Source organism: Phasianus colchicus, chromosome 6, assembly GCF_987193195.1.
Source record: "Phasianus colchicus chromosome 6, bPhaCol1.hap1.1, whole genome shotgun sequence".
Classification (NCBI taxonomy): Eukaryota; Metazoa; Chordata; class Aves; order Galliformes; family Phasianidae; genus Phasianus; species Phasianus colchicus.
In genome coordinates, this window is record NC_143441.1 from 47240542 (window position 1) to 47261808 (window position 21267).

The following is a 21267-nucleotide window of genomic DNA, read 5'->3' on the forward strand; positions in this document are numbered from 1 at the left end:
AAGTCTCTTTGAAATGATGTGTAGTAGTAGAACCTTTCTACTCTTTATTTCTAAGCAGCTCTAAAGGAAAAAAACAAAACACATAGCAAGAATCTTCTGAAATTTGAAATTTTAAAGTTAATTTCTAAGTTTCAGTACCTACGGTACTCGAGTTAAAAGCACAGCAGCCTGATGCAGCCTTCTGCTTTAAAGCCTGTAACTAACGTGTTCTTTTTCTTAACCCTTCAGCTAGCAGTGGCAGAGATGAGTGACTTCTGGTCCTTTCTTTGTTCATCATTCTGAAATGTGTATCTGTTTTTTATTCTAGCTTTTACAAAACTGATCACAGTAAATGGCCAAGAATATCACCTTCAGCTGGTTGACACTGCTGGCCAGGTAAGTACCTTTCTCCCTTTGCATCTTTGGAGTTAACACAACAGATATTGGTGCTTAGGAAAAGCTACCCTGGTTGTGACCATGTGTTCAAAGCTGAAGCTCAATTTAAATGATCCTACTTTATTTTCTTCCCCCAAAACAATGTTTGTATAGTGTTTATGTACTTTTTCTATTGAAATTGAAACAGTAGCTAGTGCTTAAAGTACACATGCCTAAAAAAGCAAGGAAAGAGCTGCCTTAACTTCAGTGTACCAAAGTTCTTAAGTAATCTGCTTGATACTTATGGTCAGGTAGTCTTCATTAATTGGAAAATGCCAATTCAGTAAACCACGCAGAAGTTTTTCTTGACTTTCTTCAGTTTCTGTGCTCCAGCACCTTGGTTTCTATTCATTAAACTGTCAGGCAGAGTAGACAGCAGCACACATAGGTAGCACTCACCAGGCTGCAAAGAAACTCCTGCAGTTTGTTTACATTTCTAAGTAAGTGAAGGTTCATGCATGCATGCTTCTGAGCTTGGTGTAATGAGGGGGAATGAAGAAGGAGATGGTAAACAAATGTCTGTGGCGTGATCAGTAGCTTCATAAAATAGAGGTGCTAATTACGCACGGATGCTTGGCAGGACCTGCAGGTGAGTGTGTGCTCCATACACAGGAGTGCTCTGTCTCTTGAAGAGCTGTGCTTAAAAAAGGGACTGCTAAATCCCTTTCCATCTTCCTGTTTGCATGCTCTTACTTTCTGAGTGAGTTCTGGTATTGTGCCTTTGGGTTTTCCCAAACTGTTAGCGTTAAGCAGCCAGTAAAGTACACAGGCAGTGCTTTAGACATGAAAGCTGCAGGACACTTGCTCATAGCTGGGAGAGTATTCAGGGCTGTGACCTTCTAGGACTATTTGATCACCTTCAAAGAGAGCTACATGATGTAAGAATAACTGTGTGCCATAATTATATGCTGTCAGCTTGTGGTGCTAATCAGCAGCACTAGATCTACAGGTAATCAGTCAGAGGGTTTAGTAACAGCACTGACCACAAATGCTGGGGTCATAAATATGTTGTTTGGGAAATTGAAATTAAATAGAACTGAACAGTTAGTATTTTTCCCAGTCTCTGGTTATTTCCAGCCTTGATTCTTCCTGTGAATGACTTGAACTTTGAGTTGTGGCTCACAGGGTTAGAGGGAGAGATAATGTTGGGTTATGGAAGGTGTGGTTTGAACAAATTTCTCTCAGTTCAGTCTTGCTTAATGATTCATAGAGCATCCTTACGTATGCAGTATAGCAAAGATTATATTGCAGATTTATGTCATGCACTTGAAAACTTGGCTTTAGCTTGAAAAGCTGCAGCTCTGCTTGTTTTGTCACTTGGCAAAGTTCTTAATTTGATCCCCAAGTTCCAGGAAGCTTCATGGTCTTTTTTTTTTTTTTTCCTTTCCTGGCAAGCTAAAAAATAGTTTTCTTGGTACTTATTTTCTGTCTTGTGCCTCTTTACCTCTCACAGTTACATGTTCAGGTTTACATGGTAGAGTTAAGAGGAGGCTCACTATGGGACCTCAGAACAGGTTGTAACAACAAATCTTATCTGAACCTGAATTCAAACTGTGGCAATCCTGAGTAATTGCAGATAAAGGCAAATAACTGCAGAGCTGCACTTTCACCTGTTTTACTTGCAGGCCAGCTCACATCCCTCTGTGTTGACACTGGGATTACACAGCCAGCAGAGAGGGCAGCTTGGCATTTAAGCAGAGATGGGGGAGGGCTGACCTCAGTGTGTAGCATTAAAGGCAAATAAGGGCATCATGTGCAAGTGTCGTTCTTTCAAACTTTTTTGGCAGAATCTGGGAAGTTGATTTATGAAAGGTTGTGGGTTTTTTTGGCATTTGCCTATTAAGGAAGTTTGCTTTCTGTTAGCTGTCTAGATTTAAGCTGCATGATTGCACCGCTCCATCTGTTCAGTCATGACAATATACAGGGAGGTTATGTATCTTCAGCTAAAATTAACATCCTAAGAAACACAAGCTTAAAAAATGGAGAGTTCGTACAATAAGATGTATGGCTCTTGTCAAAATGCAAATGTTACCTGGGAACTTCTATTAAAATGTTTCTATTTCGGTGTTTAACGTGAAATTCTTAGTATTAGTGTTGTGTTTTCTGCATTCTGTCAATCTGTTTCAGTTACTGAGTTGTTCATTTGCATTTTTACAGGCATTGTAAATTTAGAGATTTATTGCCTGGGTTTGGTTTTTACGTTGCTGCTGGTGCTATTGCTTTGATTTTTATTTTTTATTTTTATTTATTTTTCATTTTTTATTAAGCAACTGCCATGTAATGGAAACTTCTGGTTGCCATAAAGCATGCAGTGACTACAGTTCTTGTGTCTGTGATGAGCATTAGTTAGTTTGGTGTGCCACAGCTGCCTAACAGACCCCATAGGTAAGTTAGTTGTGGTCAGTGCCCCTTGAAATGTGGAAATCTTAGATCCTGTCTGCAGCTGCTGAAATTTGGGATTTGATGGAAATGTGTCACTAGCAAGGTGAGAGGCATAACTGGTAATTAGTGATAGGACAGAGTGGATGCTTTGTGCTAGGGTAAACTGATAACTGAGCAGTGTAAGAGGATTGGGGATAGCTTTAGCTGATCTGTAGTCTTAGAGGGAATAAAGAGGAAAAGCTGTAGATTAAGTTGTAGAGCATACAGACTAACAGGCTAACTAAGCTGGTGCCCCAAACTCGCTTTGCTTTCTCTTAATTGGGTAAAGATTCCACACCAGGCATTATGATGAAGAAACCTAGTTCTCAGAATTACACAAAAATATTCTTCAAATGTAACTAATCAGCTGCTACTGATCTGCTAGCATTCAGCTCTCAGCATTGGCAATAAATAATTCAGTTGCAATATTCCTTTTACAGGATGAATACTCCATATTTCCTCAGACATACTCCATAGACATCAATGGCTACATTCTTGTTTATTCTGTCACGTCAATAAAAAGGTAACAAAGTCTGTTGTGTTCTCCTGCTTCACATGTTAGCCATATACATATCAGCTCAGCTCCTGCCTCTGCTTTATTTTTCTTTATGTATGTGTAATCCCTTCAGTCTCTTTGCCTTAGAAATGTAATTGAAATACAAAAGAATGGCTTTTTCAGAATTTTCCCCTCAGATCCAAATGTCCCAAGCACTTTGCAGACCGAAGCAGGAGGTACTGTGTGAGAAATGGGGCAGTGCTGAGCTCCAGTGATTGAGTGTAAGTCAAAGCACATAGACTGGTCCCAGGAACAAACAGGCTTTGTGCTGTAACGTAAGAGGCAAAGATGGAGTTCAGCATGAACCACGAGGGCACTGCACGTTTATGTGAAGAGAAAGCTAGGCGTTCAGCTGTCCCTCAGCCTAGCAGCTTGTTGCAGTACTGAGACTCCTTTGGTTTCCCATCCTGACTCGTTCTGGTTAACCATCAAAAAGTTTGACATAAGCAGCAATATGAGACTTCTGGCCTGGAGGTCAGTCTTGCTATGCTACAGCAAATCTCTTCTTTGAGATTTTCCAGAGTTTCTGTCTTGTGCTCATTGCTAACTGTAGTCAGTCCTCACATGAGCACAGGTTCCGTCATAGCTGGAGAAGCACTTAGAAGTGTCTCAACCTTTTTTAAGGTATTGTCATCTTCTGTTACTTTATCTTTTCCCTTTGGTCTACTCGATTTAAGTACAGGTTAACCTTGAATCACTCTTAGTTTCTTAATACTGTACAGCATCTTCAGCCACAATAATCCTCTTTTATTTTTCCATTTGTTGAAAATGATGTTAAGACCTGAAGCCTTTCACTTTGGATAGAAGAAAAGTACTGCTTTCCTTGTACTTGTAAGCTGATCAGCTTTCGACAAGCACTGAAGCATTCCATGTCTTTTCCTCTAAAGCAGGAAAAAGTCATCTTGAGTGTCTTTCAGTAAGATCTTCATAAACTGCAGGTGAAACAGCTTTCTTGTTGGCTTTTCTGTACTTCTCAGAAAATGGATGTGGTCTGGTCATCAGCTTCAGCTGCTTCTACGTTATTTAATGTTGAGCAGATTTTCAGTTCTTCATTCTTGGAGTTCTTCATTCTTGGTTTTCATCAGTAGTTTTGAAGTAGTGAACAGAAAGCACGTGTGGTTTGGGGGAAATGTAGCAGATGTGAGGCTTTCGTGTGTATCTTAAGAAACTACTCTTTTTTTCCTTCTTTTATCTCCCTCTTTTAATCAGAGATCTATTGTTGGTGCTAAGTGACCTGTGTAAAGTTTGACTAGTATTCCCAGTCCTAAGAAGAAATTCATGTTGTTCAGTATTTGATTCTTGATCAACTCAATCCCAATTCTTGCTTCTTTTTCTTCAAAATTTCAAAGTATTGATGATCCTTTCTTGTTCAGTTTCTTATCTAAGTTCAGTATCAAGGTGATGTTAAAGCAACAGAAAAGACCTTCCACTGTACTCTGGTGGTTTAGATGTCTCTCCCAGGCACTCACGTCTCAATTTCTGTTGAAGTGTATGTATCGATCGGAGTACTGATCCAATTGAGTGGGAGCTTTGACATCAAACTAAATAGAAATGTCTTCTTAAAATTATTTTCTTCCCTGCTGATCTCCACTGGGAAGTTTATAATGGGGCTTGAGTGAAAGCTGATGCCCTACATTTGTAATATTCCCAGACTCTCAGCTGCAAGGTTACTGGAAGGCTTTTGCTCTAGTTCAGCTTAATTAAATTCCAAATTTGTATTGTGCTGTGTTCCATGATCTTGTATAGCACAGCTAGTAATCCTTCAGGTTGTGTTTCAGAGTGTTTTCCTGTAACCCTGTCTGCTTAACAGAGCTGGAAAGGAACATCTTATGGTCTGCAGACCTCTTGCTGTTTCATGATTTGGTGTGATGTTGGTTTGGTGTTTGTTTTCCTTTTTGGAGGGGAATAGAATTTGTTGATAAGGGTTCTAATTTATGCTTTTGCTCCTTCTAGCCTTATGTTTGAGCAAGCTTTCCAAATTAATTAAATTGATCCAGTCAGTCAAGTTTCATTCTGGGTAGTTCTTACCGACTTGTTTCTGTGCCAGAATCATGGGAATTTAAATAGCCTTCCCTTTCGGTTTTCACCTTGATCTATTAATAAAGATCAGCTGTTAGTCCTTGCTCTATTTTGCTAAAAATTGAGCTCTGGATGAGCAGAAACTGAGAACTGAGCAGCACAAGGTGGAACCACAGGTGAGGGCGTGCACTGTGCTGTGCTGTGGTGCAGTGTTTTTCTGGCTACACTGGCAGCAGCTTACCTAGTAATAGAAAGAAAGTGATTGTGTTACATTGGTGACTCAGTCATCCTGTGGCTAGTATGCTACATCTCTCCTCTTGCTTCAGGCTGAGAAACAGTTCTATGGTCTGTATCAGAATTATTTTGAATGATTTCTCATTCAGTTTTCAGGGTCATCTGATTCTCTCTGTAGTGTTGCCTCTGCACTTGGTCACAGCTCAACACCATTTAACTCTTACTTCTGAGACTCTCAGCTGAAAGTCCAAGACCAGTTCTCAAGCCCAGAATTTCTCTTATACCTTTTCAGCATCAATTCTTTATAACCCTTAATTCCTTCCATTGATTCCACATTTATGTAGTATTGTATTTGAGTTAGTAACAGCAAGATGTGCTCGATGGACTGAGTTCCTTCTTTTTGTACACAATTAATTTCTGAACAGGATATACTAAATCTATTAGCTCATGAAGTGTTAAGTTCTGCTCTGTAAAAGTGTTGCCGAAGTAAAGCAAACAAACCTCCTTGACACAAAATCCTTCTTAACCATGGTATTGTTTATTGCTCAGAAGTGAGAAACTTTAAGGAGTCCCAACAATCTGAGTAGTGCTTTCAGGCACCAGTTCTTCGAGAACCCAGTGCTGCCCCATTTGTAAGTGCTTCAATTTTAATTTAAGTACAGTACAAAGTGAAGACCCCTTTCTTCTTGTGTAGTTGTGTGTTGGGTCTGTGAACCTGCACCTCTCCTGAAGCTCAGGTGTGTACTTCATGCACCAGCATCTTTTTTCCAGTGTAATCAGAAGACACAACATCTGCTCTTTCACTCAGTTGATAGCTTGTTCTCAAAAGTGTTAAACGTCAGACGTGGGGTTCCAGGCCTCACAGTGTTGTGCAGTGCTGTGCCTTATCTCCAGTCATGCAAACATCACGTGGGCAGCAGGTGAGCTGTCAGGTGCCTCAACAACCACTGCTTTGCTGCTGTCTTGCCCATCAGGTTCCTCACTATCCATAAGAAATTGGAATTCAGCCTTCTGTTGGTTTTCACAGAACGCCAAAACAAAATTCAAAGAATTCTATATGAGTTAAGATTTATTAAAAGTTATGTATTCCTTCTTGTTGGATTGTGCTTAACTGAATGCTATTCCTTTGAAACTCTGCTTTAATTTGACATGCCCATCCAGGTGTGTCGGATTCTAGTAGCTGAATTTCTTACTGTGAATGCAAACCAGATTTGGGGGGGAGAGGGGGGCATGGGGGCTTTTTGTGTGTTAGATGTACCTGTCCTGGGTAACATTGTTTATTTCTGCAAGTATCAGAACTGGGTGGGCTGTAATGATGTGCAAAGTACTGTTTGCTGCTGCCTCTGGGACCATTTTGTCTGTTGTACACAAACCAGTAACACTTCAGCATCTTTGTAGTTCTGTCACTATACGTAATTTTTAACACAGCAGTCTACATATGCATTTAATTGCTTGTGTATTGATTGGGTATTAAGGTTAAGCATTGGAGTGCATGTGTGACTTCATCCCTTTATTTTGCAGTTTTGAAGTGATAAAAGTTATCCATGGCAAGTTATTGGATATGGTGGGAAAAGTCCAGTAAGTAGTGACACTTTCATCTCATTTCACTGCAGGCATGTTGCTAGTACTTTGTTCAGTATACTATAACTATTCTGAAGTTCTGAACTTTCTTTCACAGAATACCCATTATGCTGGTTGGAAATAAAAAAGACCTGCATATGGAACGGTATGTGAACTCCAGTATGTGGGAAATGCAAGGCAGCAGCCAGCATTCCTGTGGCTGCCATGGCCAGTTTTGTTCTTGGCTTTCCATGACTAAAATCAAAATGTAGGTTACAACAAAGGTACCAGCAAGGAATTGTGTCCAGAATGTGTGCTAGCAGCTTCTGTTGTAATGTTGAGTCTTGCTAAACGCTTCCAAAAAAAGTAGCTGAACATTTCTTTCAAGACAAGTAAGGAAGTGTTTTGTTTTCTTTTTTACCATTCTAAGGCCTGAGATGATGCTGCAGCTTAGGGAAACAAGTCAGTGTTTGGGACAGTTGCTCTCTTCTGGGTCACATAAGCGTTCTACCTGGCCCAGCAGTGAATTTGACAGCAGCAAATAGCAATTGTTTGGGACCAGGCCTTTCAAAATGTTATATATGCCTTAAGTGCTTCAGTACTGTGGGGACATTCCTGAAGCTTCAGTCCTTCTGTGAGTTACAAAGAAACAGGCTTTCCTCTCTTTTGCCAGGGTGATCAGCTATGAAGAAGGGAAAGCTTTAGCAGAATCCTGGAATGCAGCTTTCTTGGAATCTTCTGCTAAAGAAAATCAGGTAACAGATTTAAGATTCACTTATTTGAATAGTAATGCTATGGAATGTCTCATAGTTTCACTTAATAAAGGAAGCTAAATGTCTACATGTCCTGTACAGATAGTTTGTGTAGATGGTTGGAAACAAAATGGGTGTCTGCATTCAGGTTTACATATATATGTTTTTTGATGCAACTGTAAGTTAACGGGGGAAATGGAGAACTGAAAGTCAAGCTTTACTGAACAAAGCAGAACAGTTGGTGGCAAACTCAAACTTGCATCTCTGCTGTGTGTGGGGCAGGGTCTGTGATCTGCTGCAGTGACCTTGAATAGGGAGCTCCTTGTTGCTTCAGGGGGGTGAGCTGGTCTAAGGGAATGAACCTCATGTTTTAAGGTGCAGGACTTGGTCTGTCTAGTGGGGGGAATAATAGTTTTATGGGCACAGAACTAATGAGAAAAATGTTAGACTAGAGCAGAGGCAGGCAGACATTATTGTGTTACAGTTGTAGTGAAGTTGCTGTAACTTCCTTCAAAACACCTTCGCAGTATATTCTGGAATTTGAACTTGTTCCTGTGACTTATCATAACACTTTGTCACTGATTTGATGCCCTGCACTTGAGTATTTAAGCTACAAGAACCTACTGGTTTGAGCTTGAAGTAATTAAAAGCTACTATAGGTTGAGTGTGTCAGCCTTTCTAATTTATTTTGTGTTGTTTTTTTTTTCTGTTGGTCTTGCCAAAGTCAGTACTGTTGCTTCTTGCAGATGTGAATGTATGGTGGGGTCACAGGGACACTGGCAGGCTGTGTTTAGAGAAATCTGTCCTCATGCACAAGTGCTTACATTGTCTCATATTTAACCTAATATAGTCACATCCTTAGGTGTTCTCAGCAGCAGAATGAGAAGGGCAGTCCCATAGCTAGGGCAGCAACTGCATGAGCAGCCTTTCTTTTCCCTGTTTTCAGCTGCAAAACAAACAGCTGCTGACTGATAACTTGTGGCTCTACTGGTAGCAGACACTTGTGTAAAGTTGGATTTTCCCTGGCAGGAAACTTGCAATTTTTTTTTTTCTCCACGTATGGAATACTTGGAATTAGTTTCTAAGTACTTCTGTTTCTGGCTAAGAGTTGCACTAACCATGTCAGAACTGGCTGTGATGAAAGCATGCAGTTTCTTAATATCTTCTCTACTTCTGGGGAGCCTCAGATGCATACCTGCAGAAACTAAATTGTCAGCCTAAGGAATAAACCAGTTAAAAGAATGAGATTATTTATTTATTTTCAAACAACTCAGTACTTCTGGAATAGGCAGAGCCATTGTTTGTCCTTTTTTTTTTTTTTTTGGACGTAGTTCACAATGTGTAACAGTGTAGTAATTCATATCTTAGAGAATATCTTACTAATAACTCTTGTGAAGTTTGTATTGTGTATTGTCTTGGTTCAAAGAAAAAAAAAAAAGAAAGCTGTGTATATTTATGCAAAGAAGCTACAAGCTTTATATGATGCTTGGCATGCCTTGCATATTAAATTGCTGTGCTAACAAAGTCCCATTGACTGCCATGTATTTGTGCCTGTCCCTTAGTCTCAGAGTATCTGCATTAAGTTGCTACTAGCTGAAATTTGTATGGGGAACTGGTGCTGGGATAGAACTCCTCCTTGCTGTGGACGTTACAGTACAGCAGTAAGGTGTATGCCTTGTGTGTAATACACCTAGAAACTGGCTGACCTGAGATGTTCAGGAAGTGGTGTGTTGCTTTGTGGGCATCTGATGTGCTCCCTCTGGAGGCTTGGGACATATGCAAGAAAGCATAATGGAGCCCGGAGTGGGGCAGCTCTCTTCATGTTCCTGCAGACAGTTGCTGAAGGAGGTGGATGATTGAGCTTGGAAGGCAAAGTATAAGGCCTGAAGCTGTGAGGCTCTAGGGGTAAAAGAAGTCTTGTTTCTGAAATCTATCTACTTCTGGTGGATGTGGAGCTGGAGTATGACAGTCTCTGGTGTGCTGGTCTGTAATTGATTTGGTACGTGCTGCAGCCTACGGAGAGACTGTAGGCTGATTCCAGTTTGACCTACATGGTCTGTCCTTTATAGCAGCTCTTAGCAAGGAATTTAATTAAACTTTGAAAGGAGAGGAGGCATTCCCTGCTAGAAGTTCTAGCAGAGGCTTCTTTCTCTCTATGAAAGGAGGTGGGAAAGCATTGACTCATCTCCCTTCCTGCTTTGCCCAAAAAAACCCAAAGACTATTTGGAGCATCTGTGGGAGTCCTAGGAACAAATCCCTGCTGCAGCAGGCAACTCAAATGGTTGTGCAGATGAACTTAATCCAACCAGGCCTGTTCTGCTGGGAGTTGTCAGAAGATACCACACTGATGAAATGGCATGGCTTTGTCTCTTCCACTACCCATCTATTCAGAGATCTAAGCTGACATGAGGGTAAGTGGTAGGGGCTGGTAAGAGTTCCTCATGTCTGATCTTCTCTAGGCTTTGTGTTCCCTCCTCTAGATTCTGGTGTCCTGCTGAGGCTTTGGAGCTTGTGTATCATATTGGGCACCTGGGGAGATCCCTGGGTTTTGAGAGGGCAGTTCTGGGGCTGGATGCTCAGGAAAAGATGCCAGTTAAATTAAGTCTTGGTTGGAGATCATCAGCTGGATTGGGTGAATGCTTTCTACAAGAAGAATTTGGGGTATTTTGGGGCTTTTTTTTGGTTCATTCTAAAAGTCAACTTCAAGCTGGAAGTGTTTAAGGACATCGCGTATCTTATAAGCAAAATATGAGACACACAGAATCACATCTTGTTGAGCTACGACCTGAAGCTGAGTTCAGGTATTAAGTCCCTTCTCTGGGCCCTAGATGTGCTTGTTGTGTTTTCTCAAGCTGTTTAATTATTTCTGGATGTGTTGAAGTGCTGTGTATCTATGAGGCTAACTTCAGGAGCTTCATTCAGGCTTTTCTTAGGGAATTTGTTACTTCATTCCCCCTAAGCCATAGTGCAGTGCTTTGTCTTTAATCCCAGCACAATAAATTGCTAATGGTGTGAAATACAACCAGAACCCAGATTGGTCCCTGAACCTGCTTGAAGGCAGAGAGTAATGAGCATTCATGTGTCCATCCAGTTACACAGAATTCATTAGAAGGGCTTATTTTAGAAGGGGGAAGGAAATAGTAAAAAAAAAAAAAAAAAAAAAAATCCACTTCTCACCAAAACAACTCTCTTAAAAATGAGTTTTGGGATGTTGCTGCTTTTTCAAGAGTAGTTTCATATCCAAGCACGAAAAGTGCAATGTGTGAGGATGCTCAGAAGGGCTTGGGATCTTCCTCCCCTCCCTCATGGATTTGGGAGTGCTTTCCCTGGAAGAGCTTTTTGGGGGAGGGGAAATGCTCTTCCTTACCTGACTATTGTTCAAGTTCCTTTGCCCAGTTCTGTGCCAAGAACAACCAGCAGCACAAGCAGCAGAGAATTTCCTCTCCAAAATCACCAAGCAGTTGTGTTTGGATAGCAGCACTGAGCTGAGTAGCAGCTGTGGGCTGGGTTTAGGGCTTCAGACTTTCCCATTTGTACACCTCCTGGGCTCTGTTCCTTTGGCATCCACGGCTGTGTGTGTGCAGGAGCACTGAGCCTCCTGGTGCCTCACACGCAGCAGCACCCATTGCCTTGCCTGGCATCTCTTTCACTTCCTCAAGGGAAGGATGTAGAAGAGAGGCAGATGGCTTTCTGTAGGCTAGATGTGACCCACATCCTGTAACTGCACCATATGCAGACAGATGCATAGAAAGTCTGGCTGCGTTCATTATTCCTTGTTGCAAAACAGTTTCCTGCGTTGCTTAAAAGCTCATTCTAAAATCCTTCAGCATATTTGGGCTGAATTACAAGTTCCTACGGGTTAACTGCAGGGCACTGATTAAAGCTTCTCAGTGAATGTATGTTCTCTGTGAAATGAATTAGCAGCTCTGTGAACTCCTACATCTCAGTGTTCCCAACAGCATGGCTTTGACAGTGAATATATAGCTGCTTGGTTGTTGGAATAAAGCGTGGGTTTTTATAGTAGGTGATTTCAAGCAGGAATATAAAGAATTGGTGCATTAAAATGTCAGCTGTAAGCAATGAAATATCATACAGTGTATTTGTAAATCAGTATATCACCTATTTGCAGATCAGTATATCACCTATTTTTGACTAAGGGAGACTCTTCATTAGTGGAAGCAGTTTGCTAGCAGCTGTGGTCCTGTCCATGCTTTCCCTTCAATCTCATTTGCCCAGGGAATGCGCTGTGTTGTACAGGGCAGATGAGCCACGTCGTTCAGATCGTTTGGATTGTGGAGGGCTGTTATCAGCAGGTAACTCCCAGCCTAACAGCATCTGCTGCCTTTCCTTTGCAGGGAATGCATTTTGTGTTGGTGTAGTGGGTGAAAGTGCTGAGGAACACTTCTTTGAGGCTGGCACTGCCTGCTGCTCACCGTGTGCTCTCTCTTTGCAGACCGCCGTTGATGTTTTTAAGAGGATAATTTTGGAGGCAGAAAAAATCGATGGGGCAGCTTCACAAGGGAAGTCTTCATGCTCAGTAATGTAATTCCACTGCAAAGCCTGAAAACAATGGGAATACATTCTACCTGAAGAAGCAAAACTGCCCTTTATCTTCAAGGATAAACTATGCTTCTTTTTTTTTTTTTTTTTTTAATTTTTTAATTTTGTGTTTTTTTTCTTCTGTTAACCTGAGAGATACACAGTTGGTTTGGAGCCTTTCCCTTCAGATTATGTTAAACTCTGACTCCTGTGCAAATGGCTTCACTTCCATTTTCAAATTTTAAGCAATCATATTTTCAATTTATATATTGTATTTCTTAATATTATGACCAAGAATTTTACTGGCATTAATTTTTCAGTGTAGTTTGTTGGTTAGAATAATCATCAAAATGATGCATATTGTTACACTACTATTAACTAGGCTTGGATATCAGTGTTTCTTTGTGTTAAATGTATACTTGTAAATAAAATAGCTGCAAACCTTCATGTTCTCCTTATAACTTTTTGGTGGTTGCCCCATGTCAGCTTCTGTGTGAGATGTTCAGCTCAAGCGTTGTGTGGCAGCTGCCCTGATCCCACCAGAGGTTCCCAAGAGCTGTGCTAAGTGATGCACAGCTTGTAAGGGAAATCAGGAAAGAAACAGCAAGTTCTCTGGGTTGGCTGAGATCCCACCTGTGTCACTGTGCCCCGTGCAGGTGCTGCAGGCACTGATCCACAAGGACCAGCTGGGCCTTAGGAGGAGCGTGCAATGGCTTAGGAGGAGATCCCAACCACTTGTATTGCTGGAATTCCAAGGTGCCTGGATAGCTCAGCTGGATTTTGTGCTGGTTATAGAAAGGAGATGCAAGGGACACCTTTGTAAGGGTGTCAGGGTAAGGTGTGGAAGGAGCAGCTGGATTTTGTCAAACAGCACTGCTTGTTCCTCTGTGTGACCGTGAGGCTGCAGGCTGAAGGGCACACATCTGTTCCAAGGAACAGGCTGGCATGCAGCTGTGCACTCTTGGGTTGGAATGGATTTAGCCAAGTTAAATTTGCTAAGAAAACAAAACTGTTGTTTAAAATAAATTGCACGTCGGACAAATAGATGTGAGTTGCTTATCATGCATTTCTATACTCATGCATCCAGCTAACGTGGGCTCCCAGCACCTGGCCTTTCACCAAGGCCTGTTCCCAGTGCTGTCTTGGGCAGCTTCTTCAGTCTGGAAGCAAACTACTTGAACTTGGTATCTGGGAGGAAAAAAGTGCAGTTGACCTATTTCGTGTAGAAGGTGCTGATTTAGGGAAAGGTTTATTAAATGAAGTGTTTTCTCATACATTTGAGTCCATTGAAAAGTTTTAATTCTTGGCAGGAGTAAAGTGGAAGGCATACTTGCAGTGGTTCTGCAACCAGACATAGCTTTTGCTTTTCAGTCTAAACAATGCACATGTGATAAGTTTCATCTCTGTGTGTTGTCCTCAGACTGTTAATTGTCTGAACAATTAATATTTGTAGAAAAACTTTACTTTCAGGATTCAGAATCAGCTTCAGTGGAGCCCAGGGACAGAATGTGTGTGGAAGGCACCTTCCAGCAGTGAGGATCCTGGATAGCCTCACTCTTTTCTGCTTACTGAGGGATTCCATGGGTTTGGCTCTTCAACATGAGAGCCCTAAAGGGGGTTGGTGCTCTTGGAAGCCCAGTGTTATGTATATAGAAGCAAGAACTCTGTCTAGCTTGCCTGGAATTCAGGAAGCATTGTGTGGCAACTGCCCTGATCCCACCAGGGGTTCCCAAGAGCTGTGCTAAGTGATGCACAGCTTGTAAGGGAAATCAGGAAGGAAATGGCAAGTCTTCTGGGTTGGCTGAGATCCCACCAGTGTCACTGTGCCACATGCAGGTGCTGCAGGCACTGATCCACGAGGACCTGCTGGGCTCATGCTGCTAATTAATGCCACTGGGCTGCGGCCTTGAAAGGAGAAATCAACAGGGTCTAGTTAGTCCTTATGCAATCAGCACTGCTCATCCTCTGAACATGCTGCTAACGCTGGGTAAACCTCACAACCTCTTCTAATGAGGTCAGCATCTCTCTCTCTCTCTCACAGCTGGGGAGAGGCAGAGACCCTTGCAGAGGTGTCTTCAATCCATGAGAATGGGGAAGAGACAACTGAGCATCAGCAACACTGACATTGCTGTCCAGAGAGCTGTGGGTGCCCCATCCCTGGAGGTGCTCAGGGCTGGGTTGGATGGGGCCCTGGGCAGCCTGAGCTGGTGATGGGCAGGCAGCCCATGGTAACTGGGTGGGCTTTGAGGTAGCCATGCTGCCAGTCTGCCTTCTTATTGCTGTCTCTTCCAAATAATGATGTTAAAAAGAAATCCTTCCAAAAGAAGCAGCAAACGTGCACCACTAATCATCCAAAACCCTGCCAAGCAAATCTATTGTTTCACTGCCTGTCCTCAGTCAAAACTCTGTGCTCAGCAGCCCTGGGCCCCATTCTGCCAACTAAGCACAGCTTTGCAAAGCCCCAGCTCCCACTGCTTTGTCCCAAAAGCCCCGTGGCAGCAGCCCCACTGCCCGGCCCATATATAGCGAGGCAGCCTCGCGTGCTGCGGGGTTGGGTCAGCTTCTGATTTACAGTCCTGGAGAGCAGCCATCAGGAAATGTCTCAGTACTCAGGAAAAGTAAGTATGGCCTCATGCTGGGATGGGCTGCAGTGGGGTGAGGGTTGGGTGATGTTCCACTCAAGTGCAGATTCAGTGCAGCGGGGATGGGGAGGGTGTGGGGATGGGCGTGCATTTGGGAGTAGGGCTTTGTGTTTGAATCTTCATGTTGGAAACCATAGAATGATTTGAGTTGGATGAGACTCTTAAAGGCCATCTGGTCAAACCCCCCTGCAGTGAACACAGACACCCACAGCTCCATCAGGTGTCGAGGGCCCCATCCAGCCTGACCTTGAATGTCTCCAAGGATGGGGCACTCACCGCCTCTCTCTGCAACCTGCGCCAATGCCTCACCAGAATGCTGGTAAGGGGATGGTTGCATGCTAGGAAAACCAAGCTGACCCCAAAATGAGGCACTGGTGAGAGGTTCCCATTGGCTTGCAACTGAGGTCCTCACCTCCATCCCCCTCTCCTCCCCACCCCAGATCACCTTCTACGAAGGGAAATGCTTCTCAGGCAGGAAGCTGGAGGTGTGCAGCACCTGCAGCAGCTTCCAGCAGCGAGGCTTCCCCCACCGTGTCAACTCCATCCGCGTGCAGAGCGGGGCCTGGGTCTGCTTTGATCACCCTGAGCTGCACGGGCAGCAGTTTGTGCTGGAGCACGGCGAGTACCCGCACTGGCAGCGCTGGAACGGCCGCGGCGACCGCATGGGCTCCTGCAGACCTGTGGGCATGGTGAGCAGCTCTGATTGCCCGAGGGGGTGGAGATACGATTCCGGGTGTAAAACACAACGACATTGATGGGAATGGGGTTATTGCAGTGGTTTTCAAAAGAGGCAGGGGATGCTCGTAGGGGAACGGGAGTGTGCATCCCAGGGGGTGTCAGGGTTGGACTGAGGTCTCTTCAGCTGCGTTGCAGCACAGAGATGGGCACACAGGGATCCTGGTGTTGATCCCTCTGCTATGGGATGAGCCCCGAGTGCTCAGCTTCTCATGCCTTCTCATTTCCCCAGGGGATATCAGCGAGTGCTTTGGGGGATATAATTGTCTGTGGGTTTTATTTTTGGTGTTGTTACTGACTCGACCCCGTTGTCCCCAGCACGGCCAGCACTACCGCATCCAGCTGTTTGAAGGGAGCTGCTTTGGAGGCCGCAGCATGGAGCTCACTGAGGACTGCTCCTGTCTGCGGGGCCGGGGCTGGGAGCAGCCCCACGTCAACGCCGTCAGGGTGTACGGTGATGGAGCGTGAGTACCCACTGTGTCCTACAGCTAACGGGGCCTGCGGGAGCCTACAAGCCTGGCCAAGGCTGTGGTTACACCAGGCATTTTGGTGCTTCTGATATTGAGTGTGGAACGAGAGCAGCTCTAGTAGGGTGTGATTTCAGGAGGGTAGCAGCTAAGCACAAGGTACACGAATTTGGAGATGCATTCAAGGGGCATGCAACCCAACACTCGGCCCATCCCCTCCCTTTTTCTCTTTTCACATTTCCTTGTGTTTTTCCAAACACCTCTTTAAAACCCACATGAAACCCGCTGGGCACTGCAGTCAGGGCTTTTGCTTTCTAAGTGGCTTCCCCAGGGCTTCCTGCAACACCAGAAACCTCCTCCTTGGACAGCAAACGTGAGGCAGCAACACCTTGTCTTCACATTACATTGTTTTTCTTAAAGACAACAGAAGCTGCTGTGGTGTGGAGGTGGGATGCTGGGATCCCCCTGTGGGACTTTGGTGCCTTGTGAAGCTGCTTTGTGGATGTATTGCCCCATCCTTCTGCCCCACGGAATTCTCAAGCACTTCTGCAGGGCAGCAGCTCTGCCTTATTTCAGCTGTTGGGTGGCAAAGTGCCCAGTGCCGTTATATTTCACCTGTCCTAGGCTGGATTTGCACATCTCATCTGATGCTGGGCATTGCAGAACAGGGAGAACTGTGCTGCACTCCAAGACCGCAACATCCTGACACAGGGTGTACTGCAGAGCTTTTTCTGATTCAACAGAAGACCTTTCCATTTCATAAAAAGAAAAAAAGAAAAATAGGCTTAGAATCAAAGAATCACAGAATCATTACGGCTGGAAAAGACCACTGAGATCACTGAGTCCAACTCCAACCTACCATGCCCAATAACCACGTCCCTCAGTGCCACAATTCCATGGTTCTGGAACACCAGATGTCTTCATTGCCCACTCATGGATACACAAAGTTGGTTTGTTACCACCAAGGAGCTCTTGAGAGAAGATCAGCCAGAGCCCTGCAAGGGTCCTGCATCATGGGGAGGACCAGTGCCATAAAGCCAAGAGCCCATGAGAGCTTTGGGACCAATGATTCACCACACGTGTCCCTGTAGCAGAAACTGGAGTCAGAGAAATTGGGATGCTGCCCAGAAACTTTCAAGAACTTGAATTTTTCAGATTGATTTCCCCCTCCTTCCAATGAAGGCCACAAAGCTTTCTTTCCCTCACATGTGAGTGTAGACGTTTGCCTGCTTATGTTCACATGATGTGACTTTTCAAAGGCTTTCTATGCCTTTGGCATTGCATGCCATAGGGCTTTTCTTTTGGGATTGAGGACAAGCAGACAGAAATGGTGCTGATGAAGCCGTGGAAGCAGTTCTCAAATGGAAGTGCTGTTGTGGGGCAGTTCTGAGGTGTCTCTGTCCCTTTAGCTGCACCTGCTCAATGGGAAGTGTCTTTGGCCATCCAGCTTTCCCCAGGATCTGTCACCAGATGAAACAGCACAGCACATCCCACCATGATGATGGCCCTTCCACAGCAGAGGGGCTGGTGCTGTCCTTGTTCATTGCAGGGGAGTTGAAGCAGATGACCTTGAAAGATCCCTTCCAACTCAATGATTCTGCGATGCTATGAAATAAAGGAAGGGCTAAATAAGCACACAAGTCCTCACTCATCACCTTGTGTGGCCAATATGCCTCAGTCCCATCTTTCTGGTGTTCTTTGTGCTCCCTTTTTTTTCACAGCCTTCCCCTAAATGGAGAAACAAATGATCCTGGTGGGCCCCTTCCAACTTGGCCTATGATTCTGTTCCATACACAGAGAAATAAGTTGATGGGATGGAGGAAAAGGAAGAAATCCATGTGTGCATTATGCACAAGGCTGGGGTGTGTTCAGAGGAGGATAATGATGTTATACATCGCTCTTAATTAACGTGAAGAGCACAGCAACCTCTCCAAGAGTGCACATCAGGATACACGACGAGGGCACAGAGATCTGGGGCACCCTGCCCTACAGCCGTGTGAGCAGCGCCGCAGAGCGAGCCTGGAGGAAAGCCTGTGCATGGCTTTGTCATCTCCTTTTGGATAGAAACTGGCTGCAAAAAGTACTAGAGAACGAGCTTGTTCATTTGTAGGAAACACCCCAGAGCCAGCTGTTTGGCTGAGCTCTCTTTGGCAATGCTGCATGCTTGCAGACCGCAGCTGTGCCAGCAGCGCAGTGGGAGCAGGCAGGCAGCCGGTGCTGTGCGGACAGATGGAGCTGAGACCCACCTGGAGGCATCCCAATAGTGCACATCAACCCAAACACACCCAGCAGTCCTTGGGGTGGCTCAGCTGAATGCTCCCAGCTTTTGTATTGTAGTGCTCACGGGTGGCTGGCTTTACAAACGAATGTTTTTCCTACAGACGCAGCTTTTTGCTCTGGGTCAGGCTGCTCTGAACTCGCCAGCTGTTGGCTGACCCTGCAGCAGTCACTGCCCCGTGCTGTGTTTGAAGGAATTCCTCCCACAAGCAGTAGGTCCTAACCAAATTGTCACTGCTGGATGTCTGGTGAGAGATGGGCCACAAAACCCAACTGATTTGGGATAATTTGGGAGATTGAAGTCGTGCTCTGCTGTCATTGCTGAGCCCATACGTGGGGGAAGTAGCGGTGACCTCTGATTTGGGGAGAGAAGAACGAGGCAGAGATGAAAAGTTCAGCAATGAAAGTCGAATGTAAAAGTGACAGAGCAATGGCAAAGCCTGGTTAACAAGCATGGGAGATGTGAACAGAGGACAGGGCTGATGGTTGTTGCTGCATTGAGACCATGGCACAATGTGTCTTAAGGGGCTGAAGAGAGAGAAGAGCAACAACATGGGTGCTGAGATAAGAGATAAGGGGAATGAAACAGAACCCCAATCTGTCCCTGCTAGGAAATATCAGAAAGGTTGTTGAGAATTGCTGGAAAAAAGAGGATGTATTAAGTACAGATAAAGGTGTGGTTCCCCTCATGGCTAAAGACTCACTTCTAGGAGGTCAGATGCATTTCATGTGTTGCAGTGAGGACATTTCTGCTTTTAGTCCAGAATGGGGCTGAGGGGACTCACATCCTTCTGTAGCACTAGCAAATCATAGAATCACAGTACCACAGCATCATAGGGGCTGGAAGGGATCTCTGGAAATCATCCTGTCCAATTCCTCACTAAAGCAGGTTTCCTACAGTAGGTTACACAGGAAAGCATCCAGGCAGGTCTTGAATATCTCCAAAGATGGAGACTCCACAGCTTTCCTGGGCAATCTGTTCCAGTGCTCTGTCACCAGTGCTGTGAATTTATTTCTGTTGTGCATTGTGACGATCAGCAAAGTCACGTCCCACCATAAACACACCATCCTTACAGCAACATGAAGGGGGAAGCCTCTGGTCTGGGCTTTGGGGCTGACATCACCCAACCGTGGGGACACCGTTAATCTTTTCTTCTTGCTCAGGTGGGTGCTCTACGAGGAGCCCAACTATCGAGGCCGCATGTATGTGGTGGAGCGGGGCGAGTTCAGCAACTTCCGAGCATGGCAGGGCTTCAGTGCAAACGTCCAGTCTGTCCGGAGGGTCATCAACTACTTCTAGCTGAGAACACCTCATCGGAGCTGGGCTGCTGGGCTGCTGGGCTGCTGGGCTGCTGGGCTGCTGGGTTGGGCATCACCTCACTGACCCGTGGAATAAACTGTTCAACATCAAATTTTGGCTCTAAGTAAATTTGTTTCCATCAATTGCATGAGTTCAAGAGGGAATGGATATGCTCAGTGTTTCTAAGGTTATATGCTGTGATTTTACTTTTCTATGGTGTGACGATTCATGGGGTGTGATGGGACACGTCTTCTCTTGTAGCTGATAGTGAAAAGAAGACCTGGGAAAGCTCCCAAAAACCATCCCAGTCTGAGATGGGCATTAGGAAGAAATTCTTCTCATTGCAGGTAGGGATGCACTGGCACTGCTGCCCAGAGTGCTGTAGGTGCCCCATCCCTGGAGGTGCTCAGGGCTGGGTTGGCTGGAGCCCTGGAAAGCCTGAACTGGTGGGGGGCAGCCAGGCCATGGCAGGGGGATGGAATTGGATGACCTTTAAAGTCCCTTCCAACCAAACCATGCTGTGATTCTACGGTGATCTCTGACTTAAAAGCCCTTTGGCTGACTTTGACTGAAGCACTGTGGGCTGTGATGGCCCTGGGTGGCTCCTGGTGATACGTGGTCTGCTGGAGTTGTAACAATATTTAAGCATCCTTAATGGATTGCAAGGCATTTCTGGGTCAGGAAAGAAGGCAGGGAAATTATTCATTCATTGAGTGGGATGCACAAATGTACAATTCATGCATCAACTCTTGCGTAGTTCATTTTCTTTTAATTAAATGCAGCTTATGAAAGATTTTAGGAGTTCTTCCAGGATTAGCATTGCTTTTGCTTCATGAAGACTCTAATCTGCTCCTGAATTCAATGCACTCTATTAAAAGTTAATATCCAGCCACATGCATTGCTCTCTGCTGTGACCTTCTGGACAGTAATCTGTTAAAAATAAGCACAAATGTAGTCCCAAAGAAAGGCAGGCATTGAGCTGTGAGTGGCTTTAAAGGAGGAGTTTCATTCATTTAAAGCACATTCAGTGTCACAGTGCAGTATGAAGGATGAAGAAACAAAGGGCTTAAAATAAACCCTAACTGGAATCCCAGATGGAGGGGAAGGGAAGGGAAGGGAAGGGAAGGGAAGGGAAGGGAAGGGAAGGGAAGGGAAGGGAAGGGAAGGGAAGGGAAGGGAAGGGAAGGGAAGGGAAGGGAAGGGAAGGGAAGGGAAGGGAAGGGAAGGGAAGGGAAGGGAAGGGAAGGGAAGGGAAGGGAAGGGAAGGGAAGGGAAGGGAAGGGAAGGGAAGGGAAGGGAAGGGAGTCCCATCTCTTCATTTCCTTGATCTGAGCCTAAATGGGTCAGAACT

General features: G+C 44.6%; 2 protein-coding genes across 4 annotated transcripts in view; both read left to right on the forward strand.

Moving 5' to 3' along the window:
* Positions 1 to 12940, forward strand: part of RHEB (Ras homolog, mTORC1 binding) — a 32258-nt gene extending 19318 nt beyond the window's left edge. Inside the window, exons 3-8 of one of the 2 annotated variants that reach the window (XM_031607905.2) lie at positions 308 to 375; positions 3276 to 3358; positions 7166 to 7222; positions 7323 to 7370; positions 7878 to 7959; positions 12410 to 12940. In XM_031607905.2, the coding sequence (XP_031463765.1) occupies positions 308 to 375; positions 3276 to 3358; positions 7166 to 7222; positions 7323 to 7370; positions 7878 to 7959; positions 12410 to 12502 (431 nt within the window). In that variant the 3' untranslated portion in view covers positions 12503 to 12940. The remainder of the gene's footprint in view (positions 1 to 307; positions 376 to 3275; positions 3359 to 7165; positions 7223 to 7322; positions 7371 to 7877; positions 7960 to 12409) is intronic. The other variant, XM_090143178.1, reaches the window with a different exon arrangement.
* A 140-nt stretch (positions 12941 to 13080) lies between these two features.
* CRYGN (crystallin gamma N) lies at positions 13081 to 20597 on the forward strand. Of its 2 annotated transcripts, none has more exons than XM_090143180.1 (4): positions 13081 to 14658; positions 15578 to 15826; positions 16191 to 16336; positions 19781 to 20597. In XM_090143180.1, exons 1-4 carry the CDS (start codon positions 14578 to 14580, stop codon positions 19914 to 19916), a joined length of 612 nt encoding a protein of 203 aa, XP_089999306.1. In that variant the 5' UTR covers positions 13081 to 14577; the 3' UTR covers positions 19917 to 20597. The 2 variants fall into 2 exon arrangements, with proteins under 2 accessions (XP_089999306.1, XP_089999305.1); XM_090143179.1 differs by lacking the exon at positions 13081 to 14658 and adding an exon at positions 14713 to 15113.
* Positions 20598 to 21267: the final 670 nt, after the last annotated feature.